This window comes from Sardina pilchardus, chromosome 2 (assembly GCF_963854185.1).
Source record: "Sardina pilchardus chromosome 2, fSarPil1.1, whole genome shotgun sequence".
Classification (NCBI taxonomy): Eukaryota; Metazoa; Chordata; class Actinopteri; order Clupeiformes; family Clupeidae; genus Sardina; species Sardina pilchardus.
The window spans coordinates 28,152,860-28,167,553 of NC_084995.1; the positions used below are offsets into that span (position 1 = coordinate 28,152,860).

At 44.1% G+C, this 14,694-nt stretch overlaps 3 protein-coding genes and 1 non-coding gene across 4 annotated transcripts in view; 2 read left to right on the plus strand and 2 right to left on the minus strand.

Annotated features, from left to right (window-relative positions):
- Positions 1-263: 263 nt before the first annotated feature.
- On the minus strand, positions 264-4,969 carry rps6 (ribosomal protein S6). The gene is made up of 6 exons (XM_062524390.1): positions 4,816-4,969; positions 3,836-3,967; positions 3,464-3,674; positions 2,725-2,876; positions 1,004-1,156; positions 264-416 (listed from the first exon to the last, which is right to left on the minus strand). The coding sequence occupies exons 1-6, from the start codon at positions 4,819-4,821 to the stop codon at positions 321-323; spliced, it is 750 nt and encodes a 249-aa protein (XP_062380374.1). The 5' UTR covers positions 4,822-4,969; the 3' UTR covers positions 264-320.
- LOC134075754 (small nucleolar RNA SNORA57) lies at positions 738-874 on the minus strand. Its single transcript, XR_009938475.1, has one exon. It is a non-coding gene; the product is annotated as a small nucleolar RNA SNORA57 (small nucleolar RNA).
- An 862-nt stretch (positions 4,970-5,831) lies between the features above and the next one.
- LOC134101827 (stabilizer of axonemal microtubules 2-like) lies at positions 5,832-8,813 on the plus strand. Its single transcript, XM_062555652.1, has 4 exons — positions 5,832-6,068; positions 6,880-7,071; positions 7,229-7,428; positions 7,720-8,813. The coding sequence occupies exons 1-4, from the start codon at positions 6,022-6,024 to the stop codon at positions 8,751-8,753; spliced, it is 1,473 nt and encodes a 490-aa protein (XP_062411636.1). The 5' UTR covers positions 5,832-6,021; the 3' UTR covers positions 8,754-8,813.
- A 1,341-nt stretch (positions 8,814-10,154) lies between these two features.
- The window catches only part of LOC134098970 (WD40 repeat-containing protein SMU1-like), a 9,621-nt gene continuing 5,081 nt past the window's right edge, over positions 10,155-14,694 (plus strand). The window contains exons 1-7 of the mRNA XM_062551680.1: positions 10,155-10,349; positions 10,475-10,627; positions 10,755-10,865; positions 11,228-11,368; positions 12,555-12,674; positions 13,367-13,483; positions 13,997-14,124. Of these exons, the coding sequence (XP_062407664.1) occupies positions 10,155-10,349; positions 10,475-10,627; positions 10,755-10,865; positions 11,228-11,368; positions 12,555-12,674; positions 13,367-13,483; positions 13,997-14,124 (965 nt within the window). The remainder of the gene's footprint in view (positions 10,350-10,474; positions 10,628-10,754; positions 10,866-11,227; positions 11,369-12,554; positions 12,675-13,366; positions 13,484-13,996; positions 14,125-14,694) is intronic.

Here is a 14,694-nt window from a genome sequence, read left to right on the forward strand (position 1 = left end):
TTACAAGTAGTTAGGTCATAAAGGCGCTTCTGTTTTTCACTTGCTTGATGGTAAGCATATTAGGCATTGCATCCAAATACAAAGATTTACCCGCTTATTGACACAGGACAAAAAAAACAAAAACAAAATCAGAGAAGTCCAAATTCCAAAGTATGTGCATTCCATGGCTTAGATTTACTCAATCCAAGAAGGTATAATACCAATCGGGAGTGGAATATTGCGTGCAAGTGTCTCACTTTCAAAGTGCAAAATAAAACAAAAGATTGTTTGTTCGTTTTTTTCACCAAAACGTTTTATTTTCTCATTTACATGTGGGTGCCTCACTTCTGGCTGGACTCTGACTTGGATGTGGAGGCACGCAGGGAAGAGAGGCGGCGTCTCTTCTTGATCTGTTCCTGACGCTTCTCTTTGGCCTCCTGCAGGCAGACACAGACAGACACAAACACAAAATCAGCATGGTCAAATTCCCACATGTCCACAATGACTGAACCAGCAGTTTGATACTATATAGGTGCACTGCAGCAGGACCTTTGGTGCAATTAAAACAAGGCCTATAGCTGCAGGACATATGCTGGCATCTATCAAAACAATTTTGAAGTTATCCCATAGGCCAGGTCGCTACAGTTAACAGCCTCCAGTTTACTTCCTTCCAGTTGTGGAAAAAGCACCAAACATGCTAACATATGACCACAAGTTCTTGTGCTGGTTCAGAAGATTGGCTGGCAAGAACTGTGTAGGGCTGTTCCAGTGATTGAGGATAGAACCAGCAGACAATGAACATGCTGGCACCGAAGACATAGCACTGGCATTGCTCTCCCTCCGTACATTACACACATAAGTACTAAACAACAGAATGCGTGCCAAGAAATGGAGGTAATCACACCGTAATCTTGCTAAATCATTTTTCCCCCCCCAAGTTTCCAAGTAATTGCTTGACACTGCTCAAGTTAGGTCAGACAGGTGGATTAGAACCTTTGGTTAAAAAAAAAACACCCAATCCTACCTTCATCCTCTTGGCGAGCAGCTTGGCGTACTCGGCAGCCTCGTCCTTGTTTTTCAGGGTGCGCTGTCTCTTGAGGGCAATGCGGCGGCGCTTGTGCTGCAGCACTCGGGGGGTCACCAGGCGCTGGATCTTGGGAGCCTTGGTCCTGGGCTTCTTACCTGAAGCAGACCGAGAGAGAGAGAGGGTGAGACGAATGATCCCCCAGACACAGCAGAAAGGGAGTGAGAGGATATGCAAATAAATCACCTGTTAACAGTTCAAACACCAGCAGAAGTCCTCTTTGAAATGCAAGTCAAGGGACATAAGCCAAAGCAGCAGGCACAGCTTTGTTACTGACAAATCCCTCAAATACTCTGCCTGGTGTCCAAGCGGCCTGACATACAAAATCTGTCCTTTTTACAGGAAAAATTCACTTGAACAGAACAGGACACGTCGCTTTATCCAGTAATTCACCAAATGTTATGAACTTCTGAATACACCGACTGACTACACACACTTAATTCAAAGATTTTACTAACAGAAAATACGACAAGTCAGTACTACCCAGCCAAAGTCAGGCTGAGATGCTATCCGTTAAAGCTCCGCAGTTTATGTGGCACCACATGTGCCGAATAAGAGAGAGAAGAAGGTTCTTAGCAAATACCATTAAAGCTACAGGGATTTCCAAGACTGATTACTGCAGACTTGTATTCCGAGTAGGATTGCTGTTAGAGCGCAACAAGTTACAACCAGTCTGTTAAGAGCCTGCTTGTATCCGGTTAGCAACTCCACAGTTTTTCTAGCACCACACTGTGGCCCTTTGAGGCTACTGGGGAGCCAGAAAGGAACTACTGGGGTGCCGGATTTTTGCTAAAATATAAAACAAGAAATGGGAGAGCAATTCAGTACGACCCACTCACAAAAATCAGACTGAGATCGTTATCCGTTGAAGCTCCACAGTTAATGTGGCACCACATGTCCCCCCTTAGAGACTACAGACCAGTCAGGAAGGGTCTACTGGGGTGCCAATCTGACAGCCTGGTTATTATTACTAAAAATAAATAAATAAACTGGTCTTCTAAGTCCCAATGAACACCTACTAATTTAAATCAGTTATGTTCTAATGAATCAAAAACCTCATTTAAAAATACTAACAAGCTCATGATGACTGCAGGTGTGAGGTGGCATATTTGCTGAGGTGGGGTGGAATCAGCCTCAGCATCAGGTAGTAGTACATCTCAATTATACTGGACCAAGCAAGTCACTGGATCTGAATTTGCTTCTCAACACATGTGGTACAGCACGCATGTCTTATGAAGAGGGGTCAAATAACTTCAGGCAGCCCAGAAGATCATAGCCTAGTAAGACTTATCTCTTTATATTTAGAGTCAATGTGCCTAAGGCACCACAACCGTCCAGCTACAGCAAGAAAGAGCAAAACCTATTTTGTAGCTTTTATGGGCCTTGTCTTTTTCCATCCTTTCTTCCTTCCACGGTCCTTGTTCCCACTGATCTCAATAAAGAACGATGGGGCGGCAACAAAAGGATAAGTCTATCCAGTGTTCTTTATAGATCAGTGGGAACGAGCCTGGAGGACTGAGCATCGAGGAGAGAGGTTGAGAAGGGGCCTCTGTGTAATGCTGGGGGAAGGCAAGTAGGGTGTCAACTGCTTCCTGGTTTAGTTTGCCGGTGTAGGGATATTAACGAGCATGGCGCTAGAATTGAGGCCAAAGCAGGCAAACCTTACCCTCCTTAGTCAGGGGTCTTCTGACCACGTACTGCCTGACATCATCCTCCTTGGACAGGTTGAAGAGCTTGCGGATCTTGCTGGCCCTTTTGGGTCCAAGACGACGGGGCACAGTGCTGTCGGTCAGTCCGGGGATCTCATTCTCACCTGAGAGAGAGAGAGAGAAAGAAAGAATGGTCAATTGTGACATTTTGAGGGTACCTATAACAGATACTTAGACCTATTGATGTGATTTTAAGCACCAACAAAAAACTGGAATGATCTCTGGGTCAATTCACAAGCTCAGTGGGCTTTAGACACCAGGTTCACAACACATTCAAAAGACTTTGCTAAAATATGAAACTAGAAGTGGGAGAGCAATTCAGTACGACCCAGCCACAAAAATCAGACTGAGATCGTTATCCGTTGAAGCTCCACAGTTAATGTGGCACCACATGTCCCCCCTTAGAGACTACAGACCAGTCAGGAAGGGTCTACTGGGGTGCCAAGTTGCTAGTTATTTGCTATCAATTAGTTATTTGAATTTCAAATAGAGTTCAGAGCCATCTTGCCCATTTTCCTAATTTCAAGCTTCCTGATAACATCAGCCAAACCCATGTGTTTTACCTGACAGATCAACAAAATAACAGCCCTGTTCCCAGCCACTAAAATAACACAATCAGTCCGTCGCAGACCCATTGTTCAGCAACAAGAGCAAGACAAAAGTGAAGCCTCTGGTGCCGCTGCCACCATACCTTTCCTGACGATGACCAGATTCAGCACACTGAGGTTGGCATCAACGATGCAGCCGCGCACAGACTTGCGTTTGCGCTCGCCAGTACGGCGTGGGCGGTAGCAGGAGTGTCCCTTGCTGAGCAGCAGGCGCACACGGCCTGTGGTCAGCACTCCCTGCTTCATGGGAAATCCCTGCTTGTCGTTACCACCGCTGATACGCACAACATAGCCCTGCAGAGACATGGAAGGCACAAATGGGTACACTTGCAAAGGCACCAAACAAACCAGTCCATCTGTGTTTTGGGCTGCATAGTTGTTCATATATTTACTCAGATTAGTGAACAGAGGCTATAGACATAACCAAGCAAATGATTGCCCTTGCAGTCTCTTACCTTCCACTCATCGCCCAGGGGGTCGGCAGCCACCTCTGTGGCCATACGCTTCTCATAGAAGGTGCGAAGCTTGCGCTCATCATCAACCTCGATGAGCTTCTGACAGCCCGTGGCCGGGAACGAAATATTCAGCTAGAGAAAGAAAACAGATTAAGAACAAGCGCCATAACATTCTCAGAGAATATGGACTGCATGTGTCAACATCTAGATTGTGGCATGCTAATGACAGAGTCATACACTAAAAAGTGACGCAGACTGTTGGCAAAACTTTCCTCAACCTGGGGCAAAGGCTCATATCTAAATGTAAATTACTCTTAAACGTGTCTAACACCAAAACAGGTAACAGCGGCCTATGTGTGTGATTCCTGATGCAGTCAAACACTGCCAGCGGGCTAGCTCTAGCATTCAACATCTTTCAGAACCCACGGCACGTTCATGTGTGATGTTGTTCGGCAAATATCATAATTGGCTTGCCACTGAATATTTTGGTTACCAGAGAGTAAAAGGTTAGGAGTTAGAACGTAGAGGGAAAATAACCCCAAAGCTTGCCGGCTAGACACAGCTAACGTTGATGCTAGCGTTACCAGAACCTGTTCGTGCTATGTAGCTAGCCAACTTTACGACGTAGCTGCCAAGGCAGTGTTTACACTTAATACAGTCATACAACAGCTCACATTCGTAGAAAATAAAATAGTTACTGCTCCCAACAAACACATTTATATATGAAACTCCTGATCACAGTCAGGCCCACTATGCTAGGCTGCACATTTTCCATTCCAGTAGGCCGCCATGTTTCCAGCTCTGCTACCACAGCGAACCGCTCTCAATACAATCTATGCTCATCTTAAGGATTTCAAATAGCAAACAGCAACAAATAATCTTAAATCAAAATGATCTACGTTTATCCTAAAGTTACACGAAGATATTATATGACATACATATCTAACAAAGTTGTTAATTCACAATTTTCAAGTCCTCACCTTCATTTTGGGGATTGAATTGGCTGACGTCCGCCACCGAAAAGAGGCCGGATATCCTCCTCGTAGTCTCAGATAGAGCGTACAACTCTCGCGACAGTAGCTCACCGGACCAAGAGGACCTGTTTATGCCTGTGACTGACACAGGGCAGAAGCATTTTTTTCACCTAAATAATCCATCCTGACATTGTCAATTTGCATTCAAAGATACAAGGAGTTTTGTTTATGTAGGCTGTAGAGATAAACCATAATAAATGGATATTAGCGGCGGAATTATCCATGAGTTTCATCAGGTCCCTTTTCACAGGTGTATCAAATCAAGCACCTTGATTATCAACGCAGACTATGGTGCTTGATTAGTACACCTGTGGAAAGGGACCTGATGAAACTCACGAGTAGGAATCTCAAATTGCCTTTATTAGTGTTAAGGAACTGGACAGCCTGAGACTCTATTTTAGACAGCCTAATAAGGCGTCTACCTAACCTCAGGTCAGGGCCCATAGGCCTACTCACGCTCACCTGATGTAGGCTACAGTTCTGCAGAGCAAGAGGCTGTGTGCATATTTCTGATTTCAAAATATATTTTCAAAGTGCATTACCAAGTTGCAGTTTAAAAACCCAATTTCAGATGGATTGCCATTTGAACTAGCCTATATTTATCGCATAGCGGTACAAAATACGACCGCTCTGTCCTGTAAATTCTCTCCGCGAAAATAAATCACGCTTGTCAATTTGTGTCCATCTCCTACTCAACTCAACCCTCTACTTTTGCAACGTTGGTGTATGCTTGTGCGTGTCTGTGCGTGTGTTTGTGTGCGTGTGCGCGCGAGCGTGTGTGTGCAACTTCCGAACACTCAGGTGAGTTCTGACATATACACACACAGGGAAAGTGACATGGAAAGGAAAGCTATGTGTGCACTTGAATTATTCTGTTCTGCATAATTATGAAGGCGCTATCTACCACTCTGGGTCAGGCAGGCCAGAACCCAAGATGTCACAATGGGAATGTTTAACCAGCTGTAGTTACAGTTCTATGACGTCTGACTGACAGTGATAAAGACTGCACAGCGAAAACTACATCTGCTCGACCCTTTTTTTTTAGAGTCAGGCTTATTGAAGATTTCGTCTGGTAAATTCTATTGTCAGCTATTACGATGCAGTGACTTTTTATTGTTTGTGTACATTGGGGTTTGGATAAAGGAAGATGCGATGAAGACCCTCTGCTCGTGCCAGATCTGTGAGATCTGTACTTGCGGGTAAGGTATAGGCTAGGCCTAGTCTAATTTGGTCAGTGAAGGCGAACTTCTTGAGTTTGCTCCTGACATTCATGATTAACCTGTTTACGTACACATTTTGTAAGACTGTTTGGGAGTTGTATGTGAGATGTGTTAGGCCTAGGCCTAGTGAAATCGATTGAGGCATAGGCAGCCTAACTGTGGGTCATCAAATGAAATTGGCTACATCATGGATTAATGTCAGGAAAGTGGGTAGCCTTCCATGGCATTGAGTGCATTCCAACAGGCAGAGCTCCTCTTCATATGTACCTTAGGCTACTAGTTCAGTAATATTTTATAGCTAAAGCAAAATACCAGTTTACACAGAATTTTGCATTCATAAGCAGTGCACTGCACAGGCAAAAAGTGTTGGAGTAGGCTTACATTATGCCCTATTTAGTCTCACTCCTGTTTCCAGAATGGTGTTAGATGTGCTTACATGTTGGTCTCTTTAGGATGTTGGTTTAAAAAAAAAAAAGCCTTGTCAAAGGCCTGATGGTCCATTTTATTTGTCCATTAGTTTAGCCTATGTATACAAGGTAATGTTTAGTTCATTCTTATTTTATTAAACCTTTGTAGTTGACATTTTATGTCTATTCACATTGTTATCATTGTCCATTAATAAATGGTATGTGAGTATAGATGTATGATTAATTTCAACTTTAGCCCCCATAGGCCTCAGAGACAGCAAATCCAGTTCAGTTTACATTTCACCATACAGTACAAGCTCCAACTGCTATGTGTATCTGAATAAGCTGAAGTGTTTTTCCAACACTCACTGCTCTCCTCATAGGCAACACGACTGCCTCAATCCCACGCCGCCCACAGTTCTGCCTGCATGCTGCTCCACAGACGCAGTGAGCCATCACACTGAGTACAGGGACAGGTTCCACCACCATGGCACCATTGCCAAACGAAACTCTAGAAAGATCTTATCAGAGTATAAACCTCTGGAGGGAGAAATATCAGCTACCACCACCTTCCAGTGAGTCCATGTTTTATCACAGTGAATTGAACATTTTCATTTTCTTTTCAAGTAAAGTAGTCTTTGGTTGTCATTAGTCCTGAATTCCACAACAGAGCTTTCCGTGCAGTTTTGTTTTGGGTGCATTCATAGTATCCTATATGCTGTGTTGTTGTAGGTCAGACTATGTTGCACATCCAGTCAAATCGAGATCACCCAAACCCGTCAAAGCATATGCCGCTCCAGCAGGACCTATGCTCCTGAAAACCACCTACATGAATGATTTCAGAATGTGCCCAACCCAAAAAAGCACCACCAGCAAAGTCGAGCAATACAATGCACCTACCACAAAAATGGACACCCTCTCTATATATAATGGTGAGTTTACAACAACACAATCACTCAGTTCAATCACTTTATTTCACACAACATAGAATGACTGAAGTTCATATGAATGAATAAGGTCCATGCTTTTATTTTAGAAGGGGAGATGTTACAGGAGTTTTCAAAAGCAGAAACATTAAACACTTCAATGCAAACATGTTCTATTCAGCTCATTTATTACGACCACACTGCTACTACTACAATTTTAAAAATCAAAAGAAGTGTTGGATGTTGTCATCGTGTTGTTGTCAGAGCTGATGTGTCTTACCTCGTAATACCATGCAGATGTATATCGTGCCTGGACACCTCAACCACGGACGTCCTACAAGAAAGTTGACAACCTGAAAGTGAATGAGGGGAGACTTGACATGACCACAACCTCCAAAGCTGACTACTGCCACAAGACTGAGCCCAGCAGACGCAAGAGCTTCAAACCTGAACAGAAGACACAGATGGAATCTCTTCCATTTGAGGGGAAAAGTGTCTATTCCCAGATGTACGTCCCACACACGGTTGAGGTGATTCCCCCAAAGCCAAGGATTCCCTACAAGCCCAGCAGTGCCCCATTCCAAGCCATATCAACCCATCGTCGAGATTACAAGGGTGACAGATCATCAGCAGTTCGGTCCTGCAAAGTCAAGGCCACTTGGGAGCCCAGGTCGACACCTTTTGAGGGGAAAAGTGAGTGTCAGGACAGATTCCAGGTGTGGCCAAACAGACCAGTCACCAGTGTTCACAAAGCAGCAGAGTACTCCCCACCAGAGGGCGACATGGAGCTCACGTCCACAGCCCACATGGACTTCAGTGGAGCTCCAGGCCGTCCTGCAACAACAGCACGCCCCAGAGTTAAAGCCTGGAGCAAGGGGGAGCCCTTTGAGGCTCGCTCCGCAACACAAGACCATTACAGGGCCTGGGAGGGAGCAAAGAAGGTCAAGTCCCTGAAGCCTGTGGCTACACGTCCACCTCTGTCTGCCTTCGAGGGCACCACTACCTTCCGTGCCGAATTCACACCAAAAAAGACAGATGTCATTGCTAGCTGTAAGCCAGTCCAGACAGTGCTGGACTCATGTGCTATGGAGCATGACACAATCTACCGTAGCACCTACAAGAAGCATGAGGTCCAACCTTGCCCGGCATGTCATCTGCCAGAGGGCCACGTTTTGTCTTTGGGTAAGAATGGGTACATCCTGTGCCACAACATCCCACCAGAGGACCACAAAGCCATTACTCGTTCATCTACCGCCGATATGGTTAAATACTCCCGCCTCACCAACACAAGGCGGGCCAGATCTGCCTGTCTGAACAGGCAAAATAAATAATTAGACCTTGTTTTGATTCCATATTGATGGCTAGTGGCTTTGTCATTATGCCTCATTTATTTGCAGCAAATAAACATCATTGATATCAGAGAGTGGCTTCTAGTAATTCTGTAAAAAGAGGTCGCTTCTTTTAATTCCAAATCACTCCATGTTTATTATTAGAGTGGTGATGTTAATATTTGTGAGAAGAGTTATATGGTGTCATTGTCAAGCATGCTCTGAACTCTGGAGCCATGAACCTATCAGACTCGCCATGGGAGCTCAGCCCACTCGACGATTATCGTTTTGTGTCTAGCATCACAATGAAGACACACAGAACGCGTGCTGATATTATTTGCCATCTGATGAAATAAACCTACACATTATATTTGTAAGACTCATCTGAAGTCACAGCAATTTAGCAATTCATTGATGAAATGTAACCGTGCCGATAAGCGTAAGCGTATAAGCGTAAACCTATGCGACATCATTCAGAAATGACTGCAGACCACTGTGCATGCAACATATAGCGCTGCCCACAGCACAATAGAGTTTAAGAGTCTCAATACTATATTGATTTTCTAAAGACGTTTTTTGCCATTTAGTGATCAGTTTTTTAATCAATTAGTTGTGCAGGAAGCTGCGCTGATACGATTTCATCAACCATCACATCATGCAACATTGCCCCAACATGTCCCTGTGTCGGTCCATGTGCCTGACAAGTTAACACAGTCCTTCACTCAAATGAAAAAGACCATTCCGCACTGAAGGAGGCTGAGTTTAGGGGTCTACGCAAAACGCTAAACACTAGAACACGTGTATTGGGCGGACACAGCAATGCACTATTCACGTGTCTGCTATCAACAGAAGGCAGTGCCGCCGTCTTGCGCATCACTCCAGTTCAGTATTCAGACGCTGCGACGACTTCCGAAGATGTCCCTTGATGTTGAAACGACGGAGTAAGTTTATCTTAGATATTAAGTTTGCTTATTGATGATAAAAGATCTGAATGAGGATTATTTCACATTTTAAGTTAGCAAACGGTGTGTAGCAGATGTTGCAATGTTTAATAGGGACTTCAGCATCACTGAATCAACAGCGTTTCTGTAGACAGTGAAATTGTGGTTTCATTAAGTGAAAAACCTGAACTATGCCACATCTGACATATAGCTGATGCGATTCTGTTGACTTCAATTAATTTATTTAATGCAGTCCTCGCTGAAAGATAACAAAACTTTCTTTTGCATCTTATTTTTCATATGGAAAGATATGGTGATCCAATTCACGTTCTCTATCTTTAGATCTGTCTTTGTCATGACAAGTAGATATCGATGACTGATGTCAAGTAATTATAGCCTAGTAATAATTACAAAAATGTGACGAAAACTGGTTGTTTTTTCCATCAGCGTCGTCCGTCTAATCATGCAATACCTGAAAGAGAACAACTTGCACCGCACGCTGGCTACGCTGCAGGAGGAGAGTACCGTATACCTTCACACAGTGGATAGCATCGATAGCTTCATCTCAGATATAAACAACGGTCACTGGGATGCAGTGTTACTGGCTATCCAGCATCTCAAGCTACCCTGCAACATTCTCATTGACTTGTATGAGCAGGTAAAGGGTCATCGCATGATGCGTAATTATTGCTTTGAGAGTCTCATGACATAAACTATCACTGTAGAAATCTGGTGTATTGAAGCACATTGATGTTGAATCTGTTCCCCACCTTCATTCTACAGGTGGTTTTGGAACTTATTGAGCTGAAAGAAGTTGGAGCAGCCCAGTCAATGCTGCGGCAAACAGACCCCATGATTTACCTGAAACAGACAGAGCCGGACAGATATATCCACCTGGAGAACCTTTCAACGCGTCCGTACTTTGACCCTCGGGAGGTGAGAGTGGAGCTAGAGTCATTCACCCTGCAGTCTGTCAGAGCACAGCCTTGCTCATGGGACACCTGGCTTATTTGCATGATGCAGCTGACTGTTGTGATGTGTGTTGACCTCCGTGCCCCTGCAGGCGTACCCAGATGGCAGTAGCAAGGAGAAGAGGAGGATGGCAGTTGCCCACGCCTTGGCAGCAGAGGTCAGCGTGGTCCCTCCCTCACGCCTCTTGGGACTTCTTGCGCAGGTGCGTGTGAGTATGACTTCACCTTTACAAGTTCAAGTTAAACTGCCAAGTCGTATAGTAGAGGGAGAAGATGCCAATGCCAATTCAAACCCTCATTCAGAAATGTGATTTCATTACTGAGGCAGATCAGATAAACAGTATCCTACATCCTTCTTTTGTTGTGCTGTTATTTTCCCTTGAACAGCATAGAAAACACCAAAGAGTTTAAAGACCCCAGCTTTCTTTGGTCATCCCCTCACTGTGATTAACACATTTGTGTGATTAACCTAAATAAAATGAACTCTTAAAAGTGTAACTGTACAGTAGTCAGGTGTTTATCACTTCCCTTTTCCCCTCCCTTCTCTTCTTCGGCTCTCTCCCAGTCGGTGAAATACCAGCAGACTCAGGACGTGCTGCATCCTGGCATGGCTATAGACATGACACAGTGCAACGGAACCGTCTGCAACGGAGTGAAGGACAGCGACGAGGAGCACGTCCCTGCACAGCTCATTTGCCACATTCAGGTAACCCACCCAACGCCAGACGACCAGCTGAGTCATTCACTGGCTGGATGTCTACTTCCCCCACCAAGCATCCAGATTGCTCCTGCTGTCTGCTAGGTAAAGTGTTTATCTGAACCAGAAAGCTCTTCACAGGGATTCAGACTATGAACACAGAATCTAAGAATGTGGAGATAATAATCAAATTTGATATAATATTATGCAATATGATTAAATGTAATATAATATTAAATGAGATGATAGATATAATGTAATATAACATAGCATAATATAATACAATGTTAAAATGTAAGGACTGCACATGAGAAGGACTAACAAGGGACAAGAAAAGATCCATGGTCCCTTTGGCTGTCCTTTTCATCCGTGGTTCTCCTCAGTAAATGTTATTCAGTTTAATCATATTTTTGGCATCAGGCATTGGGTACTGACTCCTTTCATTCACCACACTGCATTTAAAGTAGTACGGCATAGGAATTCTCGTCCATTTGCAACATACTGGATATCCATTTGTTGTAAGGGTTTCGTCTGAAACCGACATAAAGGGTGGTCATTCTCATACCCATACCCACAAAAGCAATATAGTGCAACACCAGGCGATTGGCAATGTCATAGACTCCATTCTACATATTGTATGTCAACGTACCATGTAGCATGGTGAAAGACATATAGCTCGTTGTGTTTGAAGCTGTTATTTTAAGGTACAAAAAAATACATTAGAGGCATAAATACAGCCACAAACTCATGCACATAGGCGGCAACCGCATACACACACACAGGAAGATAATTGCTTTTCTGGCCCGAGGCAGCTCTGCTCAGCTTGTGTGGCTGCAGCCCCCAGTAATGGTCTCTGCTGATGGATTTCCCCGCGTGTCCTTCATGCAGAGCTCAGAGCTAGGGGAGCGCCAGGGAGGCAGCCCATCTGTCCCTCAGATCTCATCACCTTCCCTATGCATCACCTCCTCTCGACACGCCGCACAGCATACAGCGTACAGCGTACAGCGTACAGCGTACAGCGTAGCTCGGCTATGGTCCTGCTATAGAGCCTGGCAGATCACAAAGGGACAGTTTCTATACTTTGCCTGTTGACAGTTTGCATGCAGATGGTTTAATGATTTAATTTATGACGATCATCTTTGTTTTTTTGGAATTGTTTTGTGTGTGTGTGTGTGTGTGTGTGTGTGTGTTGTAGTTTGGACCAAAGTCTCACGTGGAGTGTGCGCGGTTCTCTCCTGATGGTCAGTATCTCATCACTGGTTCTGTTGACGGCTTCGTTGAGGTGTGGAACTACACCACTGGAAAGATCCGGAAGGTATGATGTATTTGAAGCAAGAAAGACTTACACACGCTCACATCTTATCTATTTTTCTGTAGCCCAGTAGGCAGTGGTAGTAGACACTAGTTAGGGATGAGCTGATCCGATACTCAGGATCAATATCAGTCCTACAGTATATTGATCAAAAATACTGGATATCGATAGGCCTAAATAAAAATAAATTGGCAGTTCAATCTGAATCATTCAGCTAAAAGCTGTGTATTCATTAGCATACTTGGAAGGACAAGCCATAAAGAGATGCTATGTCATACGGAAAACATGAACAGTTTATTTTACGTGAACACTGCAATGTTAGTACAGTAAGCAGCAGAATCACTGTCAACGGCAACACTCCTAACCAAAGATCATAGAACAGCTTTACAAATGTTTGCACATTGACATGAGTAAATGTAAATGCTGACTGAATCTGATTAAAAAAATTACAAATTCAGATTCATGTCCTCTCTCCCGGGCACAGAATATTTCAGATAATTACATCATCAGCAGAACTGTATTTCATCTTTATAATGAGTCTTGCAACTTTTGTGTGTGTGTGTGTGTGTGTGTGTGTGTGTGTGTGTGTGTGTGTGCTACTCACTGGTATGTCTGTTTGTTTGTGTGTGTGTGTGTGTGTGTGTGTGTGTGTGTGTGTGTGTGCACTCACTGGTATGTTTGTGCATCTTCCTCAGGATCTAAAGTACCAGGCCCAGGACAACTTCATGATGATGGAGGATGCAGTGTTATGTTTGGCCTTCAGCCACGACTCTGAGATGTTAGCGTCTGGGGCTCAGGACGGCAAGATCAAGGTCTGACTCTAAACTTTGATCTCCGTGTCAAAATATTACCGGAGCACATTTTGAAATTTTGTCACAACGTTTCAAAGTAGCTTTTTAGTTCTTTATCTTTAGTTAGATATACTTTTCTCTGTGCTTTTACTGATTTCATCAGAGAAGTGGTGGTGCCAGTATGCTTTTAGAATAAGGTTTCAAACACACATCCACACAACAGTAAGCTGAGATCAAAGATGTGACTTGTGGTGTATGTGCAGTCTCCAGAGGTTGAATATATACCGTAATTTCCAGACTATTTGCCGCGGCTTATACATTGATTTTGCTAAATTTCTTCCGCTATGAGGTTAATACAGGGGGGTCAGCCAATATGGTTTTGTTTCTTTGCATAAAACACTGTCCTCCGGCTTATACACAATGTGGCTTATATGTGGGAAATTACTGTATACCTTGCTGTGTGTTGCCGTATAATATTTGAGTGACCAGTCCAGCTCTGGCTCTGACGTTTGTGGGTGTGGTGTGTGATTGCAGGTGTGGAGGATTCAGAGTGGACAGTGTCTGCGGAGGTTTGAGCGCGCTCACAGCAAAGGAGTGACTTGTCTCAACTTCTGCAAGGACAACGGTCAACTGCTCAGTGCTTCCTTTGATCAGACCATCAGGTTAACAGTGGTCTCTCTTTCTTAAATGTCAAGCATGGCGTGTTGTGTGAGAATGGGTCAAATTGCATGACTGTCATGCTCAAAGCGTGAGACTTGGCAGCCCTGTGACATATCTTACATTGCTGTTTAGATTTTGAGCCACGCTCGTTGACGAGGAAAGGTATTTGCATAGCTACTGTCGGGAACACCCACTAGCGTGCTTCTTCTGGGCAACTTGGCGTTTTCACCTCTGTGTGTAAACGCAAATGTTTTTTTGACCAGTATCGTTAAAGGTGTGAAAGCGGTGAAGACAAAAAGCCCTGCGTTGTCATGTAAACGGGGTCTTATTCTATTCTCTCAGTTAGAACCCTTATAGAAACTCTCTATCAATTATAGTGCGTTGTTCTCTATCTATCGCTGCGTCACCTTTTTCACGCTTTTTCATCTACGTTTCCATCTGCGTAGTCCTTCATTTCTTTTCAGGCACAGTGCAGCAGCAGCTGGACAGATATTTGAGCTGCTTGTGTGGGTGAGGCCTGGGTCTTGTGTGGCACGACTAATATTATTCCACTCTACTGTGAGCCTATGGTT

Coding starts and splice junctions, on each gene's coding strand:
- LOC134101827 (XM_062555652.1), top strand. CDS start 6,022: ATGAAGACCCTCTGCTCGTGCCAGATCTGTGAGATCTGTACTTGCGG. Junction 6,069..6,879: donor TGTGAGATCTGTACTTGCGG/GTAAGGTATAGG, acceptor CTCTCCTCATAG/GCAACACGACTGCCTCAATC. Junction 7,072..7,228: donor TCAGCTACCACCACCTTCCA/GTGAGTCCATGT, acceptor GTGTTGTTGTAG/GTCAGACTATGTTGCACATC.
- rps6 (XM_062524390.1), bottom strand. Junction 3,675..3,835: donor CCCTGGGCGATGAGTGGAAG/GTAAGAGACTGC, acceptor ATGTCTCTGCAG/GGCTATGTTGTGCGTATCAG. Junction 417..1,003: donor TGCTCGCCAAGAGGATGAAG/GTAGGATTGGGT, acceptor GTCTGCCTGCAG/GAGGCCAAAGAGAAGCGTCA.